The 15,465-nt window shown below is 37.5% G+C and overlaps 1 protein-coding gene across 1 annotated transcript; it reads left to right on the plus strand.

The window, feature by feature from the left end:
- Positions 1–493: 493 nt before the first annotated feature.
- On the plus strand, positions 494–12,792 carry LOC135690345 (sulfide:quinone oxidoreductase, mitochondrial). Its single transcript, XM_065207863.2, has 9 exons — positions 494–794; positions 1,694–1,864; positions 3,169–3,222; positions 4,016–4,210; positions 4,979–5,197; positions 6,826–7,077; positions 8,418–8,528; positions 9,412–9,479; positions 11,123–12,792. The coding sequence occupies exons 1-9, from the start codon at positions 588–590 to the stop codon at positions 11,181–11,183; spliced, it is 1,338 nt and encodes a 445-aa protein (XP_065063935.2). The 5' UTR covers positions 494–587; the 3' UTR covers positions 11,184–12,792.
- Positions 12,793–15,465: the final 2,673 nt, after the last annotated feature.

The raw sequence follows: 15,465 nt of genomic DNA on the forward strand, positions 1-15,465 counted from the left end.
CATATTTCACGATGCATCCTTATTGATGTACCCCCCTTTAACAACACCCTCCTTCAACACCCTCCTTCATGTTATCGAACCATTCCCCAGGGGAGTCACTCATCTTTTAAAATGCAAGAGGTCTATGTCTATCTACAATTATGAAAATCCATCATAAATGTATGTTTCAGAATTATAAATATGTATATAAATATAAAGTTTAAGAGGAGCCAACCTGACCTTAAGTTTACTGGTTCTTGTAAAAAGAGGTAAATATTTGCTCTTTCCTTCAAATTTTGATTTTGTTTAAGTATGGTTGAATCACTTATCTCAGTGGGTTGTAGCCATTTGTATCAAATAGTACATTGTTAAATCAAGTCCCCAAAATTATCAGAACATGTGAAATAATTCTTGGCCACCCTCTGATGCCCCCCCCCGTATAAATAAAGTTTAAATGACCCCCCAGAGAACCCTTCCCACGTGTGGTTTCTATTCAAACAACCACAACAACGACAAGCTCAAATTTTGTTATTTGAAAAGCTGCAAATGTCAGGGGTCAATTTTCAAAAAGCAGCTTTTAGAATTTGTGAATTTGTACCAGAAAGAACATGTCATTGCAAAATCTAAAAAGAGCCTCTAGGATCAAGGGATATGGCTATCTTTTTACTCATAATATCAAGCGCTGTTCCAGCCAAGATGCTGCAAAGAGTGCCTACAAATTTGTCGTTGTTGGTGGAGGTGCTGGGGGATTGAGTGTAGCATCGTTTCTATCGAGGAAATTCCCTCATCAAGTTGCCATTCTAGAGCCCTCAGATGTAAGTTATTATCTTGATTGCTTGGGCGTTTTTTAGATAGGTTGTAAGCATTTATATGAAACTCGTAAAGGAAATGATTCTCAGAAAAGTAAACCGAACAAGCGTTGCGTTGGGCTAATAACTACTAAAACAATGGCCAAATTCTTACGTGCGTGGGCTCCAGAATATTTGTATCACCTTTTCACCCGTCACTCACAGAAAAGGCACCACAGAGCCGGGGGGCTTGGGGAGCTCTAGCCCCCCACTTTTTGCCAGAGGTGCAAAAAATAAACCAATGAATCAGCAGTCAAGACCTTTTTGTTCGCTTTTAGCCCCCCCCCCCCCCACAAAGTTTTGAATAAGCCACCTTCTCTGCTCTTTGATAAGCCCCCTTCTCTTCTTTTGGGTAAGCCCCCTTCTCTTCTCTTGGATGAGCCCCAACTCACAAGTAAGCTCTTGGTCTTGGAAGGTCATCCCCTGAAAAAGTCTTGAATAAGCCCCATAGCATTTGCAGATATTTTTTTATTTCTGTTTTTCCTGCTGCATTGGGATGTTTCTTATTAATTTTCTAAGTTCCTATGTTGTTTCAAGGATTTATCTCATGTTTTTCATGCATTTCTTTCCCTGCAGCCTTCTCGCCATTCCAGGCCTGGCCACCTGTGGAGAGCCATAGCTCTTGCACCCCTCCAGGCTCTCCTGAAATGCCAGAAATATCTCTCCTAACTTGTTCTAAAAAGCAAGTTTGCTCTCCTTTAAATCAATTTTTCCCCTGGTTCTATTCTAATTTACCTTCAAATAGCTCACCTGAAAACTGTTTACTGCTCCCCTGCTAAAAGTCTTACAACCAGGCCTGTTATACCTATATGTCAGTTGAGCTGTGTTTTATCCATCTTCCTTACTTCCCTCTTTTCTGTTTGCAGAAACATTTTTATCAACCATTATGGACTTTGGTTGGTGGAGGCATCAAAGATGTTTCAGAGTCAGTCAGGCCTATGAACTCTGTTATGCCTGAGAAATCAGACTGGATACAAGATGGTGCTGCAGAGTTTAATCCTGAGAGCAACTCTGTGCTGACTTTGGGTGGGAAAGAGGTAGGATTCCTTCATTCAAGTCTTTGGTACCACACAATTGGAAGATATCCTAATTGAAATTCAGCAAAAGTATAAACAAAGCATACTAAATTTATTTTGTTCATTATGTGAATTGGCCATAGGTCAACATTTAAACAATCTTTTGGTGGTACAAAACTTGTAAATGGCTTTGAAAAAAAGCAAGCATTTAGTAAACTAAAGCTTTGTGTCTGACACTCTTCAGAGTTTAAAATGTCAGAACATAGATTGAAAACTCTACGCTTCAACATTTCTTCAAAAATCCAGAGAGCCCTAAATCGAGTTGACCCCTAGTGGCACTGACCTAAGGTTGTTCCTTGATTTTAAACTTTTTCTGGTCTTTTAACAGTAGTCTTAGGATATCAAGAGTTGCCCCAGAAATATTGCAAAGAATCTAGAGTGTTGAAAGGTTAGGGGTAATCTACCATCTCATCCCCCAGCCCTCAGCTATGAGTTTGTCTCTATTAGTAAATTTATTACCATAATATCCAAAGCAAATCATTTAAATACTGGACAGAAACAGGGTTTTGGACATTCATTTGAAAAGCTGTAGGGTTAAGATTTCCCAATTTTTTGCTTGTGTAAGAATTTGATAATGAGACCTCTGTGATAGGAGGTCTGCTGTGGTGTATATGATAACATGGTTACCTCTAGCTACCGTGGGTAGATAACAAAAATTGGGTTAGGGACCAGAAAGGCCTTCAACCCCTTATCTGCAGTAGCCTAATGAGGGGGAGGCAAAAAGGGATGAATACCCCCCCCCCCCCCAATTGCCAAAAAGTCTCTTTAATCTCTTTTCTGGCATTTAAATGGGTTTAGACCCCTATTTTTCTCTCAAGCAACTTTCCTTGCTACTTTGGCTATGCTACTGCATATAGAAGAGGAAGAGATTTTAGCAACTCTACCCTTGTAAATAACCAGTGTGGTAAAATTGGGGGGGGGCAAAGGCGAGTTGAGCAAGAGAAAATAGGGAGTCCATGCTCTTTTGAACACCAGAAACGCCCTTTTTCAAAGATATTTTTTGCCATTGTGGGGTGTCCGCAAGGGGTAGATGTTGGGTTTCAAATCCATTCCTCTGCGCACCCGTTCAGGGGTTTGTCTAAGCATCCCTGTCCGAGATTGCAAGTACCTTGTTGCAAAAAATCATACTAGCGAAGAACAGATCTTGAAAAGATTTATCATTTTGCCACCATCTTATTTGTTATTTAGGAAAGGTTTTTATGAAGCTAAAACTATAAAACTTTTGAAAGTATTTGATATAATGTTTTTCTCTCTTGTTGATTTAGATCAAGTACGAATTTCTCATAGTTGCAACTGGATTGCAAATAAACTTTGGAAAGGTATGTTTGAATGTCTTCTTGTGAACAGAGTACCAAACCAGAGTGTGGTGTCATCAAAAATCTATTTTTAGAGTTTATTAATTTTGACCACATACTCTGAAAAAAGAGCAGAAAAAACCTCTCAATGTTCAAAATTAGTTATTTTGAATATAGGGTGCGATATGGCCAATGAAAGATCTCAAGTTTGTCAACAGATAGCTGTGGTTCTTAAGTTTTGAACCAAGACCAAATTCCCGAGGTTTGATGGAGAAAGAGCTTGTCATATGTGGCCATATCCCTGCCAATTTGTATCAAAACCAACTGATTTTGCACATTTAGGGGTGTTTCATAATGCTTGTTACATGGTCAAAATTGCAAATTCTAAAAATAGACTTTTGTGACATCATCACTTTGGTACTCTATTGTAACTGCAGAATCTTAGTTGATTTTATTGTTAAACTATTTGTTTAGTTTATTTGGTCACAATGTTTACAAAAGGTACAACTTCCAGAGTTTGTCTTCCTGCTATTATTATCATGTCTCAAGATCGAAATAAAATGAACATGTGACGACGTCATCAAGTTCTATTTTTAGAATTTTTGACTTTTTCATTATGAGCTGGAAGAACAATGTAAATGGGCAAAATCAGTTTGATTTGCTACAGACTGCCTAAGATATGGCCACATTGTCACAGGTTCTTGCCCCTTTAAATCTCTACCCGGCTTGTTACACTGGGGTGTTGTTTTCTTTTGACGTCATACTGTGAAATCTAGTGCTCAGTCCTCCTTGTAAAAGGTATTGTTTCTGTCAACAGGTGAAAGGTCTTGAAGAATCTCTTGGGATGCCTGGTGTTTGTAGCAACTATTCTATAAAGACGGTGACTGACACTTTTAAAAGCATCCAGACGTTTCAAGGTGGCAACGCGCTGTTTACGTTGCCGAACACGCCTATCAAATGCCAAGGAGCTCCACAGAAAATCATGTATTTAGCTGAAGATTATTTCAGAAAGGTATATAGACTTTATTAATGTAAGAGGACTGGTGATGAGGATTTAAATGACGTAATCGAGCTAAACGTGCGTCTAGAAACCAGATAATACCAAGTAACAATCTTTAGCCGAAGACCATTTCAGAAAGGTAGCTTTGCCTATTACAACTTTATCATTGTGAGGGGATTGGGAATTAGTTTGAAATGACGCCATCCGTGTCCTCTCGGAAATTGAAGCCAGGAGGTGTAAAATGCCAATGTTTACCTTAAGAAAGAATTTCAGAAAGGTACCTTTGCCGGAATATACTTTATTGGTGTAGGAGAACTGGGGACAAGAATTTAAATGATGTATACGAGATTGCCTCGCATAGAAGACGACAATGTCTAGGTAACATTATTTAGCAATCAGATCTGCTAATGTCCATTTTATATCAGTAAGGCGACTGGGACAATAATGCAATCACGTCATCGAAATGCTCTCCGGGAGGAAAGCCATGAACCAGTAAAAATGTTTGGCTAAGGACTGTTTTCTAAACGTATTCTTCAAATGGGCTACTAAATATCAGTAGGAAGAATGGGAACGATAATTTAATGACGTCAGAGGCATATTCTTGGATGGCAACTCAAGAAACTGCAAAACATTTATAGCATGGTGTTTGTAGAAAACAAAAGTAAATGTTCAATATATGTTGGAACCACTATTTCTAGCGATGCCCCTTTCTCAAAATTTGATACAATACAATCCAATACAATACAATAAGAGTTTAAGTAAGCCTTATCTCTCTTACAGCATGGTATTAGATCGAAGGCCAATGTACATTACATGACCGCATTGTCCTTTATGTTTGCTGTACCGAAATATCGGACCGTTCTGGATCGGATTTGCGCTGAAAGAGACATCAATATCAATTTTAGACATAATTTGATTGAATTGAATTATGGCGACAGGGAGGCGATCTTCGAAGTGCTGGATGAATCAGGGAAGGCGGTTGACAAAAAGACAATTCAGGTTCGGTTATTGTCATTTCTTGTTTCCTTATTGTCTGTTTTTTATTCTGCTTCTCTCTTGTTTTTTTGTGAACAATTTCTTGGAGGTACAGAACTTGAAAATGGCTTTGAAAAAGCAAACATTTTGCAACATACTACTAAAAACATTTTCGTATGACACCCCTCAGAGTATAAAACTTGAGAATAAGGGTCCGAAGGAACACGATGGAAAATTTATACCCAGTTGTGGATCGAAATAAGCAAATATTGTTTTTTATCATTATTGTTATGTCAATAAGCATCCAAGCCACGGCAAAATATATAGGATATAAATTATCAACAAAAAATAAGAACATGGAGCCGTGGTATAAAGTATCTGGTGTTATTAACAAGAATGAATTTCGGCCTTTGTGAGTGTTTTATTTAAAAGGACATTGGTTCCTTGACGTTCTATTGCTGAGGCGGAAATTCGTATTTCAGAAGGGGGAGAGGGACCTCCAAAATCAAGAAAATTTGCCTTCAAATGACAAAATTTTCCGACAAAAGCGCTACAAATCTTGTTTACACTGACAATGTAGCAAAATCTTAGAGGCTCTCGCTCCCCCCCCCCCCCCCTCACTGTCCCGGATTACGCCTCAGATATATTGTCACAAAACACCGCCCGATATTAGCCAATATTTTTCATCATCAAAGTATGCATTTAAGATGAGACTCTGAAGGAAAAGCTTTTGACTCTGCCATTCCAAAATGCTTTAAACAGGATCCAATGACAGTATTGCTTTTGAAAAAGTAGATTCATCTTTGCAGAGATTTACTGTAGTCTTCTTAAGAGCAATATCCCTGCACCGCTTATTGTCATAAAGGGAGAACTTCTATTACCAGGCTTATCACATCATCCACCAAGTTCATTAAAGTACAGGGTAAGGTAGGAGACTTAAGAAGACATCTCTGCTTCATGGCTTTGAGTAGCCACTAGGTTCTTTGATCATTTCACCCATCAGTTTGCGAAACTTAGCATTGTTATATCAACAAATGCATTCCTTTACTTCGAGAAAGGTTCGAGAAGTGGAAGGAATATGAAAAATGTATTCCTTCCACTTTGTTAAGTTAACTTGGTTTTCAGGTTTATGATATTGTCAAAACCTTTTATGAAATGGCATAAAAGAAGTAAGAAATTTCGTAACAACTTTCGACCCGTGCAACTCCCTTATACATCTTTAATAGATGTATATATTGCGGTAACCTTTCAATTAGGCGTTGTCCTCTGAACAATCTATGGTTGATAAAACCATACTTAAAATGATGAAACCATTAGGTTAAAACATAGTGTAAGAAACATTTCCTTGCATTTTCTACATGCACCTTAAAGGGCGTGTGTCGTGAACATGATCGGCTAATGCAATAAAATTATCCACTTTGTTTCGTACAAAGCATGGGATTGAGGGTGAATTTCTACGGCAGTAAAAATTCAAAAAGAAGAAATTAAATGTCATGAAACAAAAGGATTCCGCTCCAAACGCTTTTGTTTTATTAGCCAACTGTTAATGCGACAAATGCCCTTTAAGTCGAGATCTGAAAACTACCTGACTCTTAATGAGGCAGGTTTTTCTTTTCTGTGAATTACTGTTTTAGGCCATCTTTAAATTTCAGTTCGAAATGATACATGTCACTCCTCCGCAAGGCCCAATTGATGCTGTGAAGCAAAGCAAACTGGTTGACGCAACTGGTTTTGTGGACGTAAACAAACACACGATGAGACACAAGACATATCCAAATGTATTTTCACTTGGCGACTGCAGTAATGCGCCGATAAGCAAGACGGCTGCAGCGATCTCAGGGCAAAGTGCGGCGGTAAGGCAAAACATAATGGCCCTTTTGGAAGGCCGAGAGCCAGAAAAGGAGGTAATACTTTATTTCATCTAGAAACATCTAAAAATATATTTGATCAGTTGAAACTCATTTAGAAACACGATTCCTTTGAAGAGCGGCAAAGATTTTTAACCTAGGGTGTTTTCTTCATTTTATATTTACAATATGAATTGGTACAACTGTTTTAGTAGCATTAATGCTGAATGTGCATATTGTGCATAAATGAGAAAAGAAAAAGAAATGATTTCTGTATGCCCTTTCACCCAGCATAAGAGCCCCCTAGATTAGGCCAAGAACCAAATAGGAGGTAGTACTTTATACCCTCTTTACCCCATTTGAGGGGCTCCCGCATGATAAAAACCACTTGCTTTTATTGCCAACGAATAAGGGCAAATACTAAAAAAAACGCAATGTTTAGTTTTATTTTATGATTTTCGTTTTATGAGTTTCTGCCTGCATGCTTGCGTCGTAGATTTGGCTGATACTGATTCTGATAACTATAATGATAATACTGGTGTTGCTATTCACGATGATATTAATAATATTGATACTAATAAGGTATTGATAATATTGGTAGTATCATAATAGCGATAACAGCATATGCCATTTTTTAAACAAGCATATTGTTATTTTTCAATGAAAATTACTTTTTACCGGTCTCTCATAAAGTGGTCGATGCCATGTAGGCGAAGCTGTACATGCTATTTGGTGTGTAGAACAGAACGGTTCTAAGTTGCTACTCCGAGTTTCACGCTTAATGCGATCATCAGGCATTTTGCATGCTTTTTACTAGACAATTTGTGTACAAAGCATACTGGCTAATGAAAATTACAGTTTGCCAGTCTGTCATAAAGTGCTCTATTTCGTACAGACAGAGCTGTACGCACTTTTGGTGTATAGAACAAGACGGTTCTAAGTTGCTACTCCGAGTTTCATGCTTAATGTGATCATCAGGCATTTTGCATGTTTTTACTAGACTATTTGGGTACAAGCCATATTGTCCAATGAAAATTACAGTTTACCGGTCTGTCATAAAGTGCTCTATTCTGTATAGGCAGAGCTGTACACGTATTTGGTGTATAAAACAGGACGATCCTAAGTTGCTACCCCAAATTTCACGCTTAATGTGATCATCAGGCATTTTGTATGCTTTTTACTAGACAATTTGTGTACAAAGCATACTGGCTAATGAAAATTACAGTTTGCCAGTCTGTCATAAAGTGCTCTATTTCGTACAGACAGAGCTGTACGCACTTTTGGTGTATAGAACAAGACGGTTCTAAGTTGCTACTTCGAGTTTCACGCTTAAAGCGATCATCAAGCAACTGCTGTCACTAGCGTATTGTCATTTTATACATGTTGTTCTACTCTAGTATCAAGGATACACATCATGTCCCCTTATAACTGGGTACAATAGATGTGTCTTGGCTGAATTCAACTATGACGGAGTTCCCATGGAAACATTTCCGGTTGACCAAGGAAAGGTTAGTTGGAAATTTAGATATTTCTTGCCCCAATATCCATGTCCGATACCCTTTTATTATTACAGTTTCAAGGCACAACTAACCTGTGCCTGCGCAATATTTAATACCACATTAAAATATTAAGTAACAATTTGCAGTATTAGTACCGGGTCGTAATATTCAGTATCAGTTGGCAATAATCAGCACCCGGTTGTAATATTCAGTACCAGGTTGTCGTATCTAGTACCGGGTGACAGTATTTATTGCTGGGCTATTCAGTAGCAGGTTTCCGTGTTCGGTTCAATGTTGCAATGTTAAGTACAAGGCTGCAATATTTAGTACCGGGTTTATGATATTCGTTACCATGTTGCAGTATTTAGTACCAGGTTGTCGTATCTAGTACCGGGTGACAGTATTTATTGCTGGGCTATTCAGTAGCAGGTTTCCGTGTTTCGTTCAATGTTGCAATGTTAAGTACAAGGCTGCAATATTTAGTACCGGGTTTATGATATTCGTTACCATGTTGCAGTATTTAGTACCAGGTTGTCGCATCTAGTACCGGGTGACAGTATTTATTGCTAGGCTATTCAGTATCAGGTTTCCGTGTTTGCAATGTTAAGTACAATGCTGCAATATTTAGTACTGGGTTTATGATATTCATTACCATGTTGCAGTATTTAGTACCGGGTTTCAATATTTAGTACCGGGTTGCAGTGGTAATTACCGGGTCACAATATAAAGTACCCTTTGCCAATAATTAGTACTGGGCCCAAAGACTTGTACAAAATTCTAGTCATTATATCTAGTTGTATGTTATCACGTGTTTTTTGTATGGGCATGTAGTTAAACTTGAAAATGGATGAACATAGGAAAACTAAGCTATATCTTCTTGTTTTTTATGCAGGAAAGGACTTCAATGTTTTATCTAAAGTCAGATGTTATGCCTGCGATATATTGGGATGGACTGATAAAGTAAGTTTATTCTTTATGTCTATATCTGACAGTTGCTCACTTTCTCGCAAAGTGAGAGAGATCTAGTCACATCGCCCTTCGTTACAAAATTCTACAGATTATTGATCACAAGTCAGAAATCACTAAGTAAGTTAATATCTTGATTCCAAATTATTTGTAAACAGGTTGTTCGATTCTCCATTCCCTAATTACTTGGTTTTCATTTCACTTTAACGCTGACCTATCCCGTGCCCTGGGAACCAGAGCGACATAAATTCAAGCGGAAACAGAAAATAGGAGTGAAGAAACGGAGGAGCGTCTATTTTCTCATTTCATTCCTCGTTGATTTCAATATTTGTTATACCGGGATAGGTTATTACAATTTTCAATAACGAGAGTTTGTTTATACCGGAAATTTAAGTCGTTATACCGTGAAGTTCGTTATACCGGGAAGTTCGTTATACCGGGAAGTTCGTTTTACCGTGAAGTTCGTTATACCGGAAGTTCGTTTTATCGTGAAGTTCGTTATATTCGGAATTCGTTATATTCGGGATTCGCTATATTCGGGATTCGTTATATTCGGGATTCGTTATATTCGGGATTCGTTATATTCGGGATTCGTTATATTCGGGCTTATACTCATATGAACTCGTATAAAGTCTGCAAACGTCATCATGATCATTTGCAGCATAGCAATCTTCCCTTAAGTTTATCATTGTTTTCCAAAGATTGAGTTTGTGGAGTTCTTAGCTCAGTTCTTGTCAGCCCTAAATGTAAGCACTGTTTATGGGAAAAGTTGGTTGGATTAAGCTCTTTTTTGAGGAAATCACAGTGAAACAATCATTGAGAAATCAGTCAATAAGATCTAACTGCAGTTGTTGCATCATAACAAAGAGAGCCAGTAGTAACATTAGCTCTTCGCCCTAAGTCTCTTCCATTTCTTTTTACCTCCCAGCTTTTCTTCTCTTTCTCCTTCTAATTCCTCTTCTTATCTTTACTTCATCTTATTTTTTCTCCAGTTATTTTCTAATTTTTCCCTCTCTATGCCTCGTTTTCTTTTCAATCATCTTGTATTCACGTGACTGCTCTTTCGCTTTCTGAAACACAACTGTTTCGAACTGCCCCCCTTCGTTTTCGCAAAATCCATGTTTAATAGCATTTTCCGTTGTATCATAAAGTTCTTTTATTTTTCTGCAAATTCCACCATTCTAAATAAGTATATTTTAAGCTAACCAAAACCCAATGAACCAAATACTCAAAACTTTCCTCATTTAACAAACTCTCCACGAGTAAGCAGCGCCCTACTTTCATTTACTGTATAGGGGAATATGGAAGGCTTAAGTGATGTCTCAATTATGTCACCTTCCCTGGAATTCCAACAATATTTTTCACCTCTGTTGTTCTGAGGGCATTACAAACACTCTTAGCCAGAGCCTGCAGAGATTTTTCAATGCATCGTCAGAAAAACTGAATTTATTTTTGCACAAGATTAACTAATTAACATTTTTATTTACTGTTTGGGGGAATCTGGAAGGCTTGAGTGAGTAGTTAATGAAGTGGTACCATTAACGATTAGCAAAAACTATTCAAGATGTTTTGTGAAAACTTTGTTTCTTTCAAAGCCATGAACAACTAAAGTTAATTATCAATTATTCTGTTTTCAGAGGCTATTGGAATGGGCCTGGATTTTACAGAAAACTCATGCATCTTGGATTAGTAGAATAATCAATTAATTTCCTAATATATTGTTTAAGTAGCTAACGGAAATATCTTTTCATTTATCACAGGACGTTGTTTTTTAGAAAATTAACATTTTCTAACTTCATCATATAGATAATAAGTTGTTTGGGTTTTGCTAGACATTTTTTGGACGCTTTTTTAAATTTGGGGGTTAGGTTCTCACAAATATTGCATCTTCTACTGTAACACTAAATCTTATTCTTAGGCAGGGGCCGCGGAAGCCGAAGCAGGGGCTTAAGGGGGCTATTGCCCCCAATTATTTACAAAATGTATTTAAAATCCTAAAAAATTCGTCGTTTTCTTGGTTTTAAGCATGCTTTCCCACCCCCCAATAAATGTTAAGCTCATTAATCCGTAGTGTACTCCGCGATCCTTCTTCCTACAATCACTGCCAAAATTACCTGAAATACCAAACACTGATCTGTGCTTTTTAATTTTTCATTTGTTTTCCCGAATACAACTACTTCCGTCCCCCTTTCCCCCAAAACAATGTTGAATTAATAGAAAAATATCATACAAGGCACACGAAAAAGCGTACTCCACAACCCCTTCCTTTTTTCTATAGTAAATCAACATTGTTCTTAGGGAGAGAGGGGGTGGCTAAGTTTCCTTTGAAAACTGACGTTATTGTTCCAAGACTTTTGGCAGTGATTGTAGGTGTTTGTTTGGTACTGGTCTCCATGCAAATATTTTTTGTCTTGTATGACCTTTGAGCTCTTTTATCTGTATATCTGGTGACCTATATAGAGTTCCAAGTAATGACGTCACAAAAATTACTCTGGAATTTTCGAATTTAAATCTCATGACCACGAATTTAAATATCATAAAATACTTTTAGACTTTAATTGTCAATTTAATCTGGTGCCAACGGAGCACAGGCTCTTGCCCCATCACATCAGTACAACTTGTTCTCTGTTCATATCTCAATGAACCAAGCCAAAATATAAGTAATCTGTTATCAAACTTCAAATCTTTCTGTGGCCATCCTTTACCTTATTTTAAATATATATATAACGGATTTATATTTTCAGGGATATTTCACAATGCTTTTTAGAATTGTTTGGTCAAAAGTTCTATGACATCAAACATTCTGGATTTGTGACGTCATACTTCAGAGCTTTATGGTTGACTTTACCTAATTGGGCTGTTGCGTAGTAGCTGAGCATCCTTGTAAGGATACACGGAAGGTCCTGCTTCCTTAGTTTCCAACATTTACGACGATTGTAAATATTAAATCCAGTTATAATGACTGAAAGGTTGCCAAAATACGACGACATAAAAACAAACAGTTACATTTTAGACTGTGATGATTCGTGAATGAGATAAATGAAATACAACGTTTCGTTATGATAGTCCGTTCGTTCGTGATCATTTCAGGCGACAACTTCCTTTCAACAACTCTAAAGATTCTACCCTATACAGAAAATTAAGAAGGCTTGCACACGGTGACCAACTGAACAAGTTCTACATGGGCTTTATGTAAATTGTAAAGACCTCTAACCCATCACTAGGAATAACTTTTTCTGCGGATGTATCTTCTAGTCTGATATTGAATTACATTATAGTGAATGGAATAAATTATCTGTCTAATTTATTCATATTGTCTTCTTCATTGTCTCTCCTTCTGTAAGCCTAGAGGAGCCTTAGAACCATGTTCACGCAACGACTCCTTCTTTGGAAGGAATTTTAATCGATCACTTTCAAAAAGCCCAATCGTATGGCTGCATATTTCTAAAATCATGATTTTAGCTACCCTGCGTACCAGAGCTGCAAATTTTAACGGCAACAAAAAATAATCTCGTTTTTTGCGGCTCTGCTATCCAGGGTAGATTTTAGCCCAATGGTACCTGTTGTCAGGCACCACGCAGCCATTGGGCTCACAGGGGCTATAGCCCCTCCACTTTTTTGCAGTAATACGTCAGAAAACTTTATGGAAAGTTAGTTATGTTAGTTAGTTAGTTAGTTAAAGAAAGTTATGGAAAGTAATCTAACTATAGTCCAACGCAACATTAAATAGTAAACTCCTAAGAAATAGCAGTTTTTCTTGACTGGGAAACCTTTTTGTTCATTTTATAGGTGTTTTTTTGATGTTTTTTTATCCCCAATCTAATTTAACTATTTTTAAAACTATTGATATCTTCTCTGAACCAGATTGTTTAAAAACGGCAGTAGAAATAAGCCATTATTTTCTAAAAGGAGAGTTTTCCGGCGCTCTAGAGGGCGTGGCCTCAAAAAATTTCGGTCACGCCCTTTTCAGCCCTCCCACATTTAGACTGGTGCGCGGTCTCTGCCTGTTGTCGATGAATCTATGGCTATATCCATTGGCTGGTTCATCATCACGTGTCAGCCTGCAATACACAGAAAATCTTCAATACACCGACGGTCTACTTTTCATTGAACTGCGGTCTAGGCGAAAAACCTCAGCTTGATAAAGAGACTAGGCTCTGTATGCTTACTTCGGATACACCTTAAACGGTGCATAGCCATGGTGTATTTGTCTACAGTAACCAGATAAACTGTGGGTAATTTTTGCTTTAAGAAGATTCTGGAAAAAAACTTCTTTATAAATATCATAATCAGGTAAATAATTTAAAAATGAATAGTATAATCAAAACGTAAACATTTCCTTCCCAATTCAACTTAAACTACAATTACAAATCTCACTATTACAGGGTAATTTGCAATTAGCTAGCCTGGTTTTACAGGAAAAAATTATAACAATCATAAGCTAAAGGAGAAAACTGAGAAAAAACAACCAAAGTTAAAAAGGATGTAATTCCGGGTTTGTCCATTTTTGTAAATATGTAGTACGTAGTACAGATGGCAATGTTGAAAAGTTTAGAGATCAGATACTGTTTTTGTTGTTGATCAATGGAGAGAGAGTGTGTTGTTGATCAATGCAGGTACTACCGAAGATGCCAAGAGAACTCATAGAAATATTCACAAAAGACAGATCTGAACTACCGTAAGAGAGTGTAATGTTAATTTACTGTTTTGCTGAAACCACATAGCCATGCAGGAAATTTAAGGAGAGGAGAAGATCTATTTTGTCTTGGGATTTAATCAAGGTGAAAAAGAACAGAGAGTGGGAGAGAGAACTACTTTTCTTAGTTACATTATGCCAGCACATCACACACATTTTCCAAGATCGGCCCAATGAAGATCTCCCAAGGGTTTTTCTGGAACAGGGGAACATGACAACAAATGGTTCAGAAGCACGGAAGCAACTCAAATTTTCCACTGAAAACATGACAACATTGTTTTTTTTCAAAAGAAACACGGGAGCAAGTACCCTCCCCCCCCCCCCTGGGAGACTCTCATCGTTGGTCGGCACTAGATCATAGTCAGCTAACGTACATGACGTCATAGATCTTTGAAACCGAGGGCTTATGTTCACATTACAGTATACAATCGAGCCTAGGTTGAGCCTGCAATCCTTCACAAAATATATTGAGACCAATAATAAAATCCAGACAAATTTATTGACATAAATATACTAGAAATGTATTTGATTCCCCTCCCCCTTCGAGCAATATTATTGAGATCTTGTTATTATTTATATATGGTCTTTGCACACACGATTTGCAACTATTTCACCAAATCTCAACAAACAACATTGCTTGGAGGGGGCGGGGGAGGGGGCGGGGGAGGGGGCGGGGGAGAGGGCGGGGGAGAGGACGGTGGAAAGGATAAGAAACAAATACGTCTGTCTGAGGCCTAAATCAAAATTACGAATGGTTTAGAAAAATAATTTCGAGAGGTAAAATGAGCCAAACAATGTGCATTATTGTGAGGTGGGAAGGAATAGCAGTCTCAAGACTTTTGTGAACGATTGTGGGTAGAGTGAATACAGTTAAGATTTTTGTAACTTATTTTTAGACTGCCAAGGTTTGCCATCGAAAACTTTCGCCATGAGTTTGTTTCAACCAAAACCAGATTTGAATTTACCGACAAAGTCTCAGATTTGCCGACAAATTGCCCACCCCCCACAAGTTCCGCCATTGAGTTGCTTTAAGGTTGGAATGTTGGAATACAACTAGTTTTGTCTGTCGTGGATCGTGTTTGTGGTTCGCTATTGTTATTGAGAATGTTTTTTTTCATGTGTATTCTCGGCATAATTTCAATATACTGATCTAATCAAACAATTTAACAAGATACAATTTCAGTTATACTTCAATACATATAATTATTAAAATAATTATTTTAAATGAAAGATATTTAAAATAATTATTTGTATCTATAAAGTTATAGCTGAATGACACATGGA

Source organism: Rhopilema esculentum, chromosome 1 (genome assembly GCF_057945365.1).
Source record: "Rhopilema esculentum isolate cy_ngs chromosome 1, ASM5794536v1, whole genome shotgun sequence".
Lineage (NCBI taxonomy): Eukaryota > Metazoa > Cnidaria > Scyphozoa > Rhizostomeae > Rhizostomatidae > Rhopilema > Rhopilema esculentum.